At 45.3% G+C, this 16,795-nt stretch overlaps 1 protein-coding gene across 1 annotated transcript in view; it reads right to left on the bottom strand.

Annotated features, from left to right (window-relative positions):
• OMA1 (OMA1 zinc metallopeptidase) overlaps window positions 1–16,795 on the bottom strand; it is a 45,438-nt gene that overhangs the window by 5,222 nt on the left and 23,421 nt on the right. Inside the window, 1 exon segment of the mRNA XM_016429883.2 lies at window positions 9,568–9,717. Coding sequence (XP_016285369.2) covers window positions 9,568–9,717 — 150 coding nt within the window.

The following is a 16,795-nucleotide window of genomic DNA, read 5'->3' as shown; positions in this document are numbered from 1 at the left end:
TGCCCGAGACTGTCTATGCTGTAGCTGCAGTCGGAGAAAGGAGGAAGTCCTAGAACAACCAAACTGAGGGACTAGAATGTTGGGGTGCAAGGCGGGCATGTTTGCTGAATTCCCGACTGCAACTTCCCTCTTGACGGTGTCCGCCACGCCACAGGTTGGCTGCATTCTACCCCCGTCCCGTTATCAGACACGCTGAGAGGTGCCAGCACCCCCGGGGGGAGGGGGGCTCTTTGTCCACACCCTCCACCACTTAGGCACACCGAGTGTCTCTGCAAAAGCAGGCAGAATGCGGAGGCTGAGGGCGATGGGGGGGGGGGGGGGGATCCTGATGAGGACGGCACAAACAAGTCTAGCGGGCCCCATAGAACACCTCAGATGAAATCTGGTCTGAGACATTTATTAGTGGGTCACTTAATCCCTGTTTGCCTCAATTCCTTCATCCGCAAAATGGGGATGATAACAGCATCTCCCTCTCCGGCCTGCCAAGAAGATCCAATGAGATAACATCTGTAGAGCACTCAGCAGTGTGTGGAACACTGCGGCATGATAAAAATGTCAGCGGTGCTTATTCAATATTAAACACGTAAAGTGTAAGCGAGACTTTTAGGGCGAGGCTCTCCTCTTGGAGTTCACAAAAACGAGCGCTGAGGTTTTGTGATGATATTTGCAATCATGTACTTTGAACATTAAAGGTCTTTTTACCGGCAGCATCACAAGCATGTAAAGAAATGGTCTGCTTGAATGCATCCGAGTTCTGTGCAAAGTGTGCTAAACATCAATTACTTTTCTAGAAAAGAATGAACTTCAATAAGTAAGAAAAAACTGAGAAGAGGAACGGCCTGGATACCACAGAGGCTCCATGACTGATTTAAAGGTTTCTTTAGGAAATGGAAACTGAGATATTGGGGCCAGGGGGGTTGGTGGGGGGGGGGGGGGTCATTTCCATCTTTAAAACTCTGTTCCTTTAAAAAATACCACTCCCTTCTTCCCCATTTTCCCCCAAAGCAATTTTAGTTAATAGCTCATCCATTTCCGCCTCAAGTGGCTCTCCATCACATGTCCTGGGATGTTGTTCTAAGGTCTTAGACAATGCTCCTGTCAGGCTTGCTGGCTTTATGCGATTGTGAGGCCAATTCAATTACAGCAGCTGCTATGATATTTACCTTTACCTCAACACTCTCCATGTCAGACAAAATGAAATTCTGTAAGGTGAACACTGTGTTTGTGTATATTGGCCAATACCCACATTTTACTTAAATGTTTAACGCTCTCGTATTTGCTACTCGTGAGATGTGTAATATTAATGATTTATGAATTCACTTTGTCCAATTACAAATGCATAAGAATGATTTACACTGGAGTTCAAAGCCCTTGCCTTCTGAAAGCATAGAGGGCTCAAAATGAAATGAGATTAAAATGAATCTATTTAAATACTTACACAAAGTGTTTTGCTATATAAAGAGAGAACACATTAGATTTGGACTTTGAGATGAAAATTTTATAGAAGTGAAGATGTCATGGTATTTCCTAAAATTTAAACAGATATTTGATCACAATAATCCAGTGATGAATAATGACAATGAAATGCTTCTCTGTATTGCTCTAATATTCATTTTTTTTCCTCTATCTGAAAATTCCACTTCCTAAACACTTCCAGTTTTCAAAAAGGAATGCTGCATTTCCACCCTGGGTTACTGTACAAGTTCTCTTATTTATTTCACAACTCCCCACATTTCATGTTAAAACAACTCTTCCAGGGAAAAGCCAAATAATCTCTCTCTTTCAAGGACAAATTATAGTCTACATTAAATTTAAAGTCTGAATGGTGTCACTATGCAGCATAATTCTAAAACTGTCATATACTATCAAGCATCAACAGGTTGAGACAGCATCTGTTCTCTAGTTCTGCACCCAAGTTGTTATGGTAACCAGAATGCATATGCTATGTATGTCTCCTAAATTTAACAGATTATTCCAAGTAAATAAAATTAACATGATTATTGGCTAATTATCTTCAAATAATATTCTCAGTACAAACCTATATTTACCTTTTTAAATAGCTAATGGATCACTACATTATGTTTAATATACTTATTTTACTGAAGGATTTGACCAAAAAATAATAAAATTTAACTCCCTTTAATTGACATATAGCTATGTTCTAGGTTAAAAAATGAAATCAGCTTATTCTCATAATAATACAGAAATAAACAAACCAAAAGTGAACAAGCATCCTGACGACCAGGTATCAAGAGCTGGGACAGTGAGAAAGGAGAGATGAACTAAAGAATAACTTCTGGAGGTGGGGCAGCTAAGTAGCATAGTACATAGAGAGCCAGGCCTGGAGACAGGAGATCCTGGGTTCAAATATGGCCTCAGAAACTTCCTAACTGGGCACATCACTTAAATTCCCATTACCTAGTCCTTACCAAGATCTTCTGCCTTGGAACCAATATTTAGTATTGGATCTGAGACAAAAGGTAAAGGTTTTAAAAAAATGTTTTTAAAGAAAAAGAAAATTGGGGCAGCTAGGTAGCTCAGGGGATTGAGAGCCAGGCCAGGAGTAAGGAGGACCAGAGTTCAAATCTGGCCTCAGACAATTCCTAACTGTGTGACCCTGGGCAAGTCACCTAATCTCAACTGCCTCACCCCTGCTGCTCTTCTGCCTTAGAAATTATAATCAGACAGAAGGTAAAGGTTTAAAAAAAAAAGTCACACTGATCTGTTTACTTTTTCTCCCTCTTTGCCAATAAAATTCCCACTCATTTTAAAATGTAGCTTAAGTCCCACCTCCTCTAGAGTTTTCTTTGAGCTTACATTTAATAACAGCCCCCCAAAACAATTTTATTTTATGACTGTCTAATTACTTTTCATGGAAGTTGAGTATTACAGCTGTCTGTAGTGGTATATTATATGTGCCCCCATCAGACAGTAACTGGAGAACAAGAACCATGTCTTCTTGGGGGGAGGGGAGAAGTGGGGGAACCTTCCTCATCACCAGTACAATTTGGCACCCAGCAGGTGCTAGTCTTCTCTGTTTTGTGTTATTTATACTTTAGCTCTACACTTAGTTCAGGGAAGAATGCTTAAGTAAATTCCATGATGCTATAACAAAAAATTAAGATTTTCAATGGCATAGACTTTCTCATAGAATTTTATAAATCACCAGAAGATTCTCCTTTCTGCTTTACAAAAATTAGTCTCATGTTAGCAGGGAATTCCAATCGTTGAATTATAACTATGTATTGTAATTAACAACATACTCATGTACTAAATATCAGTTTCACTTCAACCACTAAATTATTCCCAATGTTATAATAGAGTTTTATCACATTCAAAATGAATTCAACCACTTGGGGAAAAAAATAGAAAAAGATTACATCAAGCTTCAAAATTATGTTTCCATCTGATGTTAGTTTGTTTTAAAGGAATTTGTCTTCAATTCTTTCCTTCATTACCAATCCTCAACATATACAGTTTATGCAATCATTTTTCTTTGTACTCTCTAATCAAATCATTCTTATTTTAAAGAATTTTTCTCTTTGAAAGCGGCAATGAAGCACATTTTCAAGGTTCCCAGTAATCATCTGTAAATATATTTTGGTGAAATTTTGCAAGTTGGAACTTGAGAAAATCTTTCGCTACTAGTTGGCATTTGTCAAACAGTTCAAAGAAAAATTTTCAAAGATCTTAGTTCAATGACTGAAAATGGGGAACATTCTACCAAAACAGAAATATGAAATACCTCATTGATAAAACAACAAGCCTGGTAAATATATCCAGGGGAGACAATTTAAGAATTATTGGACTACCAGAAAATCATGACCAAAGGAAAAGCCTGGACATCATTCTATAGGAAACTATCCAAGAAAACTGCCCTGATGTTCCTGAACAAGACGGTAGGTAAAGTAGCGACTGAAAGAATCCACAAATCACCTCCTGCATTAAATCCTCAATTGACAATACCCAGGAATGTTATAGCAAAGTTCAAGAACTTCCAAACCAAGGAAGAGATATTATAAACTGCTAAAAAGAAACAATTCATTTTTTACCAGGGGAGTGAGGGGGGGGAGGGAGAGAAAGAAAGTGAATCTTGTAACCAAGGAAAAATATTCTAGATTAACTAATTAAATAAAATTTAAAAAAAAAAACAATTCAGATGTCATGGAGCCAGTCAGGATTACACAGGGCCTGGCTGCATCCACACTGAAGGACTGACTGGAAGGCACAGGATATAATAATCTGGAAAGCAAGGCAACTGGGTCTACAACCCAGCAAAGTTGACTATATTCTTGGAGGGGAAAGTATGGTCATTTAATTTTTAAAATAGTGTCGCTTAGGGCTACTAAGAGACCACATGATGAGGAAGTATCAGAAATGGAATGCGACCCATGTCTTTCTGATTTTAAAATAAACTCTTCATCCCCTATATCATGCTGGATCTTTCCAAAGAGAATATTGGAATAAGAAGATGAAGCAGTATGGGATCATTTCCAGGGTCCCAGATGTGACCCAGTCTGCTCTTCTCCTCCTTTTTAATACTGGATCCAAATAATTTGCTCTCTGTAATGCCTGTTCATGCTGACAGGCTAACTATGGTCTGTCTATTCAATGGCATGTCATTTTCTGGGTTATAATAAGCATTCTTCACCAGTTCATTTTCCCTATACAGACCGCAAGACTAAACTTTCCTGAGTGGTCACGTTTCTCATTGAATAGAGGTCCTGTGGTGTTCGGGGACTCAAAGCAATCAGCACAATGTCATCCAGAAAGCAGGAGAAATTTATGCTTAAAATGAAAACCACCAAAAGCATCTCTCTACAGAGAAAATGAAGGTTCGGAAGGTATACATCCTATGGGTCCATTTTTGAAAAATTATAAAACCCTTCCCTTCTGTCTCAGAATCAATACTGTGTATTGGTTCCAAGGCAGAAGAGCGGTATGGGCTAGGCAATGGGGGTCAAGTGACTTGCCCAGGGTCACCCAGCTAGGAAGTGTCTTGAGACCAGATTGGAACCCAGGACCTCCCATCCTCTGGGCCTGGCTCTCAAACCACTGAGCCACCCAGCTGCCCCCCCATGTGTCCATTTCTGCCCCTTGATTCTTGAGGAATTTGGCCCTTCAGGAGTTGGTGGGCAGCAGGAGATCAGGACCAGAAGAGTCCCTTATCCAGGTTTCCTGAGACCAGCAGCTCCAGAAAAGGGAAGTTGGTCCCCAGTGCTGATTCCTTCAAAGGCTAAAGAATATGCTGCTTACAGATGCATCTACTGGGTCTTCCCCCACTACCAGGATCTCAGAGCGCTTCCTTCATCTTATGTACTTACTGAGCTCTGTGCTAGGGACCATGAGAAATGAAGGAGAAACTGCAGACATGCTCCCTGTCCTCAAGCAGCTATAATCTAATTGGAGAAATGAGGCGCGCGTGTCTAGACACGGTAATGAGCAAAGGAGTGAGTGTGAGCATGTGTGGTCCGTGCCAAAGGAATGGCCTCTACAGCAAGGCCTGAAGGGGTTCAGAAGGAAACAGAAACAGCTTTGAACTAAGATATTCAGAGACCGTTTCGCAAAGGATGCCTGGAAGGATGAGGTGCAACAGCTGAGCTGGGGCTGGTTCTGGAGCCTCTGGCTCGGACTGTAAGCCCAGGGAGTCTGGGATGTCTTTTGAAGGAGTCTTTGTCGGACTTGGCAGATGTTCATTGGTGGGGCTTAACCCCATTTCCCCCTTGTCCTTTGTTCCAAGGGACGGCACTCTGGGTAAGGGAAGGAAGTATGTAGAAATGAAGGTGACACAAAACCAAGGGAGAATTGTTTTAAAGAAAGGAGGTGATGTGATGATGTAAGTGTTTTAGGAAACCTAATCTGGCCGCCGTGCTTAGGATGGCTTCGAAGAGCGGTAAGGAGCCCCGTGAAACGCTGCCGTCCTCGCTGCATCAGCTAGTACTGGGCCCCTTCCTGCAGAGAGTCACTGCAGGCAGACACCACAGAAGTGGAAGCAAAAGCTTTGAGAAACATTTAAAGGAAATACCCAGCTTCACTGCATGATAGGAAACAAGGGGAGAGGCTAGTCAGAAGAGAACCAAGGAGGCTCCTGGTCTTCCCCTGGGCCTCCCGTGGCACCATACTATAGGAGGGTCAGTATGACCGACGACACTCTGACCCTTGCAGTCCTCTCAAATGGATCAAGTCCACAAGCAGGGCCCCTTCTCCAAGCACAAGCACACACGCGTGCGCACACACACACACACACACACACACACACATGCACTTACACACATATAGGCAACAACACATGCACAAGAACACTGCATACACACATACATACATACACACACCTCTTTGGAGCCAAAGAATCATCATTAAGCAGGGAACGGGCAGACCAGCATAGCTAAAGCACAAAGACACCCTGAAGGAGACATGTGGCAACAGGTTCCAAGCAAGACAAACCACCACCACCATCTTGATTGCTGCCTCTGCTCATACCTCAGTGGAGATAACCCCAAGGCCTTGGGAACAGTAACGCCACCAAGACCAGCGGCCCTGTGTCCAGTCCAGGTTCTACAGCCCTCTAGGGAACAAATCCTTTGGAGTTGCTATGAGCTCTTGGCACATACACCAAGAGGTTAATAAAAGGTTGTTTTCACTCACTCTTCATTCATTCATTCATTCACCCAGCAACAAGTCAACAAAATCAAGAACCCACAACCCAAAGCTGATGGCACAGAGAGCTCAGTTCCCCTCATAGAAGAAAAGCAGCCCTCAAGCGGTGGGCAAGGTCCACACCGGGACCAGTAATGAGTAAGGTGGTAAAGGAAAAGAGCAAAGGAGACAGACGAGTGACCAAAACCACAATGGGGGTGACCAGAGGCAGATGTTCTGAGAGGGCTGTGGTGTTGGCCCACAAAGCAGAGAAAAAAAGGAAAACAAAGAGATGAGAGGAGAAGCCAGCCATTTCTGTCCAGCAGGGCTGCTCTTCATCTCATCATTCTCAACGGAACAAGACATGCATAGGGAGACTGGCAAAGAACCCCCTACATGGAACCTCAGGCTCTCAAGAGCATCAATGTCCCCTGCTGTAGGAAAGCCTGGCCAGGTGGCTGGCAATATGAGATGATGAACTAGACCTTGATGGACACGTGCCCCAGGAGAGCGTGAGTGGGAAGTAAGGAACCTGCAGGGCATAGCTGAAATCTCCTCAAGGGAAGTGAGAGAAGGATAAAGGGAAGGAGAAGGGATTCAAAAAAATAAAATATGAAAACCCAAGGAGAAATAGGACAGTGGGAATAAGGAAGCAAACTTGCTTAACTCTTCCTTTTGTGTCTTTCTCTGACAAGGAAAATGATCTTTGGACTGGAAAGGACTTAACAAAAATGGGTAATAAAGCATTACCACCCCAGCCAAATCAGGAGCTAATAAGAGAGCAGCTACCTGACCTTGATAAGTTCAAGTCAGCGGGTTCAACTGAAACAGATCTTCAGCTAATAAAAACCCACAGATAGGATCCACAGTCAGTGATTTCTGAAAGACTGTAGCAGGTAACAAGATGAGAGAAAGGAAATGGCCTGATTCTCCTCTTAACCATGCCCCCACCCCAAAAATGGGAAAACGGACGCTACACATATGATTCGTGTGGCTTCATCATGAGATCAAGCCATAAGAAGCCACATCCTAAAGAATGGAAGAAAATACATTTTCCAACTATGACCAGACAAAGGATAGAAAGGATCACAGAAAAGAACATGAACAATTCCGATTACATAAAACTGAAAAGGTATCGTCCAAATAAAAATCAGTATAATTAAAATTAGAAGACACTGAGTTAACTGAGGGGAAAATCTTTGAAACATATTTCTGATAAAGTATACACACATTTGACCTTAAGAACTCTGATCAATGAGACAGACAACCAACTCCTGACAACCAGTTATGAAGTAAGTGTGCTACCCACCTCCGTTATAACAGGGAAGTGATGAACTCACGGTACAGAATGAGGCATAAACTTTTTGGACATGGCGAAGGGGTAGATCTGTTTTCCTTAACTAAGCTTATTTATCATCAGGAGAAAAAAAGACTAGGTCACTCTAGATTAACTTCAATTCCTTTTTGGTAGGAAACTCCTATATAATCTACCTAAATCTTAATGTCTCTCCTGTGATTCTTATGGAAAAGATCAAGGAGATATGAGCTAGGCCAGTGGTGTTGAAGTCAAATAGAAACAGACCACATTTTGGCTTAGAAAACCACAAATGAGCATTATCTGTGCTGCACTGAGCTATATGGCCCCACAGAAGAAAGGACTTGGGACACTGGCCCAATGACAAGACAGATCCCAGAATGTCCCCACAAGCAGAAAACCACCAAGACAGTGAACAGGTCAGCTAGGGCCAGGAAGAAGCTCACCTGGGGTATGGAAAGGATCATATTCTGGGAACAAATTTGGGCAGGGGAGTAGGGGAACAGTGCAGCAGATGGGCTTATGGCCTTTGCCATAATTGGGGTGGGGAAGCCTTATGGCCTGAAGCAGAAGAGGACCACGAGGGATTTGGGACACAATCTCCTACTAGAGCCCAAGAGTCTCCTGGACATCAGCTACCTACCTTTATCCAGAATTAAAGGCCCAATTACCCCCATACTAATTGTGGCTCTGATTAAAAGATCAATATGCATCAATTATGAGATAGGAAAGCCAAAAAAAGCTATCCCAGGCTTTATATCCATACTCTGAAAGTACAATAAATAAAATTCTTTGCAAATTTTGAATATTCGCAATTTGGGCAGATGATAAACTGGCCTAAATTGGAGTATCTACACTTTATTCTCCATCTGCTTAATAAAAAGGCCAAAGAGTTTAGGGGCAAAAGCAATTGGGTGATACCAAGTATATTTTCTAAAGAGTTGCTTTGAAGTTTCCAAGTGCTACAGGCCATAAGAAAGTTAAGTTAACCATGATGCTGAAGAATTCTGTGGCTTTTCAGGCGATAACTCTTAGTGCTATCTGTGCCATCTTGGTAATACTGGAATACATATACTGGAAACCTGTTACCAAGCCAAAGATGCTGGTCTCTCTTGGCCATACTTCCCAGTCTTTGCCAGACAGAAGAAATGAAGGCTGTTTGCTTGGCATGTGCTGCTGTTGCAGAATCCCATAAAGTCAAACTGACCGGAAAACTCCACCATTCCACTGTCCTCAAGTTTGCAAAGGTGCCACATGCTGACAGGCTGCTTACTGAGCATGCACCGAAGATGGGGCAAATGCATTTCTGTTCATTGCCTCGAGCACCCTTTGGACCCCTTAGTGAATATTTAGAAAGTGCTGCGTTCACCACAAACAAAGCTAGCCTGCTGTTACAACCTCATAGCCCTCACCCTGAGAATTTTTTTTGTCTACTTCCTATCTTTGATATTACCTTGAGGACTCAAAGATTCCAAATCCGGGCATTTCTTCTGCATAAACCTCACAGAGGAGAATCAATGACAAAGTAGATAGCTCCTGGCCCCAAGTTATGCCAGATAGCACAATTCCCTACAAACAATGAGAGGGATCTCTTGCCCAGAATTTCTTCGGCTCACCTGAGGTATGAGTCGGTCTAGGTGCTCAGTTCGGTTCCCATGGGAGGGATGCGTCGACAGCCATTCTGGTAACTTGGGCTGACCCTGAAGCATCACTGCCAACTCCATCTGTTGCCAAAACACTGAACTTGCTCTGACATCTGCACAAGCCTGCAAGGGAAATGTAGACGACAAGCAAATTAGGTTAACTCTCTAAGGACATATTTTAAGGGAGAAAACATACAAAATACAGTTAAGGAAGGAAATGTACACACATAAGCCAGGAGAAGAAAAAAAGCTACATTATTTATAGCAATATCAGTGCATACACATTGTCAGAATGCGAGCTCTGCTGACATGCATAGGATAATAGGAAGAGTGATGGGCTGGGAAGCAGAAAAGCTCTGCTCTAATATTAACTTGAATATTGGCTGCCTCAATGGCCCTGAATTTAAAGTCAACTCCCTTCTCCTGGTAAATGAGGGAATTAACCTGGAGATGGTCCCATCTAACTTTACATAACCATGAAATGTGAAATATATGGCTTTAGTACACCCAAAATGTTTTTAAATGACTAGATCATGAGTATAACTTTAATCCATATTAAGATTTCTTAAGTAAAGATTGTAATAAAGAAATTATTATATTCCAAATCTAGAAATTTTTCCTTTATTCTAAAAAAATCTAAGGGATATGATGATGGTATTGACCAGAAGTACTGCTAGAATATCCTAAATCCTGCAATGACCACAAAAATGAAGGAAGCTATTCAGCCCATGGCACAGTAAAATCACCCTGCTAATGGCCACAACTATTCTTGACTATGTGCTACCAAAACATCGTACAGAAAAATGTCAAACCTTAAGGAGAATAGGATTTAGAATCCAATCCAGCACAACATTCTACTTTAGATTTAAACCTGACAAAATCTAGTGTCTGTTGTGTCACATGCATAGAAAACACCAACTACTTTCCATCATCAACAACAACTAAGCTGCTACTATGAACCATGTCTATTACATATGCAGCTAAAACTCAAAAATAACCAGATTTGTTCCTTCAAGTCTACCTTACCCTCCTCTCTGCTTCCCAAGAAAGTAACAAAAATGTTAGCACAAAAAAAAAGCTAGTAAAATGCTGTTTCCAAAAGTTTTCATAAAACTAAAAAACGAAGTGAAAATCAGTGACCAGAATACTATAATCTTCTATTTCACAGCACTGCCAAAATAGCATAGCACAAAAATGCCTGAAAGAAAAATATAGTAATAAGTAATCCTTGTCACCTGGCTACATCAGATGTGTCCAGCATATCTCAGAAGGGCATAACTATGGCGTGGCTAGCTCAGCACACAAAGAGTTAATCAAAGAACAACTAAATTATGTCACTGTTTTAATCCCTAACAAACACAGCTGAAGACAATCTTTAAAGTAATACTTGGTATGCAAAGAACATCAGAGGAACAAATTAATCATCCCAACAGGCTAAGATTCCAAAAGGAACTGAGACATCTGTTTGAAAATTAAGATGGAGGTATCCTTGTTTCCTTATACTTTGCAAAACTAATTACAAAGACACACTAAAAGGAAGGTGAGATTTTTGAAAATGAATATGTCACTTATATTTATCCTCTCCATTTATAAAAAGTAAAAATGACTTGAAACAGGTATGAAAACAGCAATTTTTAAAATGAAGTGGCTCCTTGCCACCAGTTTAACTCACTTTGCTAAATAGGTCTTGGAGGGTGTGAGGTGGAAGTGTGAGAACATCTGCATCACTGAGTGTCGAGACCATAGAAGGGGAGAAAGGACAGGAATCCATTTCTCTTCAACCACATGGTCCCAAACCAACAGGACTCTGATTTTGTCAGGACTGATGAGGCCTTGAATGATATCAGTGGGGTAACCGAGGTCCTGATGCAGCCCCAACCACAGCATGCAAAAGCCCTAGTTAGCTCCAGAACACGCTTCTGAACTTGGCACAGTAGGAACAGCATGCCCAGTCCTAAGCCAGGCATCCGGGAGCTGTCGTATGGCCACAGCAGCAGCAAGACGCTCAAGGACAATAACAAGTCCGAAACTACTTCATTGAAGCTCTGCCCACAGAAGATGCGATGGGAGAACGGTGGCAAGAGCCCCGTAAGTAGCCGAAGCAAGGAAAGGACAAAGCCGGGAAGCTCTCTTGGATTTGTTCATCGAAGGGATATCCCCAGGCTAATACCACAGAGAACCTGTGATATTCCCACCAGAGGAAAGTACGGCAGAATATTTTGATGCAGATAGAAATCTAAGGAGAAAATCAGCATTGCCGGGATGTTGGTACATCTGAGTTTTGTTCATGTTCAGAGAAGCCCATTTTCTCTCAATGGAATCCTCATTATTTGTTTGTGATTCTAGTTTGCCCTACACTTCCCTGTAACCGAGTGTCCACTCTGGGCTGAATTGGCTATTTCTGGCCAGGTGCATGACAGCTTTATGTACTGGGGCAACTGCAGCATAAATAATGAGAGGTACTGACAGAGCTCTCTATTTGCACATCATACTCAATGTTTGCTGATGCCTCTCTTGTTACTTAAAGTGTAATTTTGATTAAAAAAAATTCTATCTGCCCCTAAGTCTGAAAGGGGCACACACTGATAGGAAATATCTTGAAGTCGTTCCACATGGGTTTTAAAACCCCTCCTTGCTGGCTAACCAGATCATTCATTACATGGCAGGACCTAGTCCAAACCAGTAAATATGAAGTGCCTACTCTGTGCCAGGCACTGTAGACACAATTACTAAAAGAAATCTTACACGTAACCTAGGATTTGTCCAAGTCATCTGCCTAGAAGTCAGGAAAGAAGAGCAAAAGTAAAAGTTGACCACTCAGGGAACATCTCACTTCTCTGGATCCCAGGTTGCTTCCTAGCTAACATCCCTTATCACCTGTAAACTATAAAGCATGACTTCATCACCAGGGAATCAACAATTCTTTTTTTCTTTTTTTTTAAACACACAGCTAGAAAGCATTGGAGGTCACATTTGAACCCAGGACCTGCCATCTCCAGGCCTGGCTCGCAATCCACTGAGCTACCAGCTATCCCAAATCTATAGTTTTTAACCAATAAAATGTTCTCCCAACAATTTACACTAGGTTTTTCCTTAGTGGAGTTTCTGCTGCACACAGACTGATCTCCAAAGCTGGGCAGGGAAAAGGACAGGTGGGTGGGAGTCAGGAGGTCAGCTTCTGGCGCCCGCTTGTGACCAAGAGCAATTCCCTCCAGCTGGGAGCTTCGGTTTTTTCTCCTATGGAATAGGGGCAGATGGAGGAGAAGAGGACTAGGGTCTCTCCAAAGCTCATTTCTCCTCCAGAGCCGGGTGACTCCACTTAGAATGTGGATTCCCGAAGTCGTCCACCATTTCTCTCGTGTTCTCACTAGATGGTGCTCTCCTCACAGTTTTCCAGCACTAGAGGAGAGGAACCAGCTCAAAGAAACCAGGTTCTGTTTGAGGCCAGAAAGGAAGGTCCTGGAGGCTCAGGAGAAAGATGACCTGGCAGTCTGATGAGGAAATAGAGAGCAAAAGGCCAGGCCACCAGCAAGGAATCAACAGCCTTGTGGTGACCTGGACCTCCATACCATGGGAAGTTCCTTTCCAACAGAGACCTTGGGAACCCCGAGTCCAACTCTCACATCCTCAGGCTTGGACCAGCCTCAGATTTTCTCCTTGCTAACTGGATGACTCCAAGCTACTCCCTTCATCTCTCTGAGGCTCTGGGGTACAGCACCTGGGCTCCCCCAGGCAGCTCTGACAACCATGGAAGAAGCTCAGCCACTCCCAGACTAGTTGCCAGCCAAGGAAGTGAGCCTGGCTACAAGGGCTGCAACCTCAGTCAGTAGAGAAAGCTACCCTGGCAGGGGAGTGCCAGGTCTCTGTAGGAGCAGATTTTCCCCCTGTGATGAGCACAGCAGCTCCATGGCCAGTCCTGTGGGTGTTCCGCTTACTGACAGAACACACTCCCAGGAAGTGAGAGCCAGAAGGGACAGACCATCAATATTCCCAAGGCCAAACCTCTCCAATTACAGACGAGGAGCCTGAGGTCACCCCAGGGACTCCCTGTCCACGTGGTGTGCCCCTTGGGGCAGGTAGGCATCATGATGACATCACTGTGGCATCCCTCTACCAAATGTAGACAATCCTCTGACTAAGCACAGGCCTCAAGGACTGCTGTGGCCCAAACATTTGGTGTCTCTATGGCCAAAGTGGGGATAAGCTTTTCTGGGCTAAGCTGAGCTAGTCCTCAGGTGAGTGACCTCTCGTCCAGCCCTGCACCCACGGATGAAAAACTTCCCACATATAAACTTGGGGACCCCAGGATCACCTCCATGTCCTGTGAGGCAGGGAGGAACCATGCTACTTCTAAAGAGAATTAAAAACTATTCAATCAATACACAAATAAATTAAATGCAAGGGACTTTCCATCTAGAAAATAAGACGACTTCCCAAGTGTTTAACAGAAAGTACCTCAAGACCATCTATGGTTATCATTCAAAATATCATGTCCTCTGCAAAAGGGTGGCGTCTGCTCATAAAATCACTCATCAAAAAAAGCGATCCCAGAGAGCACGTGAGCCCCATTTCAGGCAGTGGGGCTTCCCTTCCCTTCCTAAAGACAAGGTGCAGGACTCCGGAAGAAGCCAGTAGCAGGAACACTGGACAGTGATGGCCTGGGAAGGGCTAAACAAAGCCAGGTCCTCGGACAGCCCGGGGGAGCGTGACAAGAACAGGACCCGTCCAAAGAAGGAACAGTGGGAATCGGCTGCAGAGCAGAGCTGGCCATCCTCGCTTTTCTTCCATCATGAACTTTTTTAGTCGTGTGTGTGATGTATGTCTTCAGTCACGGCATGAGGAGTGGAAATCTGCAGTGCATGAAAGCACGGGCATAACCTATCAGACTATTTACCACTAAGGGAAGAGGAGGGATGAAAGGATGGGCAGAATCTGAAGAGCAAAACATCAGAAAACAATGACAAAAATTGTTTCTAGGGGGATTGAAAAGAATTACATTTAAAAAACCACAACTGTATCTGCTGGACACAATTAATGGCACCCCTGAGGCCCCTGCAGTCTGAGCCAGGCTGGATCTTCGATGGACTTTGGGCAGCACAACTCAGGCTAAAATAAAGGTTGGGGGGGGTTCTACATAGATCAGCCTGGAATCAGCCTGGAGAACAAGCCTCACAAACCATAACGGATCATCTGCTACCCAGGACTGTTGTGCAGATAAAATAGGATCATGGGTGTAAATGTGCTCACTTGGCACCCAGCAGGTGCTGTCCAAGTGCTGGGAGAAGCCTTAGTGGCCATGGCATTGGTTCAACGGTCACTTCTGTGCAGATGACTCCCAGATCCAGGGATAACAGTCGGTCAGCATTGATCAGACCCATCCCTTAGGCCTCGGGATCACCAACTGCCCATCAGACAGTTCAAACTGGAGGCCCCACAGACACCTCTGACTCCACATGTCTAGAACAAAATTCAATCTCCTTCCCACAGACCCCGGAGCACTTCCACATTCCCCTTTACTGCTGAGGACTCCACCACGGACCTCACGGCCCAGCTCGGCAGCCTCTTGCTGCCCTCCAGCCTCTGTCTCCAACCAGTTGCCAAGCCTTCCACATGGCCACCATTCCTGGGGTCAGCCGTAGACTTGGAGCCAGCCACCTCCCACCCCTTTAAACCCTTTAACATGGCACCCAGCTGCCCTCGGATTGAATCCAGTCCTCTGTTGGGCACCAAAGTCCCTTCACAGTTGGCTCTCACCATCCTTCCTGGCCTCATTTTACATCCTGGTCCTTCACATACTTTATGGCCTTCTTTCTGGACACAAGTTGTCCCTTTCCCTGGAATGAATTTTCTCCACCTCCTCCTTCCCCTCCCCCTCCTCCCCCACCTCTTCCTCCTCCCCCTCTTCTTCCTTCTCCTCCTCCCCCTCCCCCTCCTCCTCTTCCTCCCCCTCCTCTCCTCCTTCTCTTCCTCCTCCCCTCCTCTCCCTCCTGTCCTCCTCTTCCTCTTCTTCCTCCCCTCCCCCTCCTCCTTCCCTCCTCACCCTCCTGTCCTCTTCTTCTTCCTTTTCCTACTCCTCTCCTCCTCTCCCTCATTTTCTCCCCCTCCTCTCCTCCTTCTCCTCCTCCTCTTCCTCCTCCACCTCCTCTTCTTCTCCCCCTCCTCTCTTCCTCTTCCTCCTCCCCCTCTTCTTCCTTCTCCTCCCCCTCCCCCTCCCCCTCCTCTTCCTCCCCATCCTCTCCTCCTTCTCCTCCCCCTCCTCTCCTCCTTCTCTTCCTCCTCCCCTCCTCTCCCTCCTGTCCTCCTCTTCCTCTTCCTCCTCCCCCTCCTCTTTCCTCCCCCTCCTCCCCCTCTTCCTCCTCCCCCTCCTCCCCTTCCTCCTCCTCCTCCCCCTCCTTTTCTCCCCCTCCTCTCTTTCCTCCCCCTCCTCCCCCTCCTCTCTTCCTCTTCCTCCTCCCCCTCCTCTCTTCCTCCTCCTCCTCTCCCTCTCCTCCCCCTCCCCTCCCTCCCCCTCCTCCCCTTCCTCCCCCTCCTCCCCCTCCTCTTCTCCCCCTCCTCCTCTCCCTGGTGCACACTCTCAATACTTCATGTGGGTGCACAGTCTCCCCAACAAGACCTGAGCCAGGCCTGGCACAGACGAGGAGCCCCCCCCCAGGGTGGAGGACAAGCCGGCTCAGCCTGTGGCACAGCCCCGACGCCCAGGTCCTTCGGCCTGGAGCCCAGCAGTGCTGCGTCCCGGGCCCGGCCCGGCGCAGGGATCATCATCTCCAGTCCCGGAAGGCGAAGGAGACTTGGCTCAGCCCTCCGGGGAGCTCAGGAAGCGCCTGCCTCGCCCCAGTGTCACGGCCAGAAAGTTCCGACTGACCGTTGGCAGAAGGGCAGCGCAGCAAAGGCTGGCATGAGCAAGGAGCGGCCTCTCGTGCCTCTTTCTCTGCCCTCTGAAGGGAGGGCCGCAGGGCCGAGGACCGAGCTGGGAGGGGCTGGGCCTGCAGGGTGGCGACAGGGGAGCGGATGGATTCGGCAGGGGAAGAGAAGGGAGCTGGAGTCGCCCTGGAAGAGGCTCGGGGTGCAGAGCCAGGCCGAGGGCGGCAGGGCAGGCCCTTCCTCCCATCGGGCCTCCTGGCCTGTCCCTGCCTCTGCCCGGGGCCTCTTCACAGCACTGATCCAGACAGAAGGCTTAGAAAACAAAGAGCAGAGGCCGGCC

The sequence above is a fragment of the Monodelphis domestica genome, chromosome 2 (genome assembly GCF_027887165.1).
Source record: "Monodelphis domestica isolate mMonDom1 chromosome 2, mMonDom1.pri, whole genome shotgun sequence".
NCBI lineage: Eukaryota > Metazoa > Chordata > Mammalia > Didelphimorphia > Didelphidae > Monodelphis > Monodelphis domestica.
This window is presented reverse-complemented; position numbering and strand designations above follow the sequence as displayed.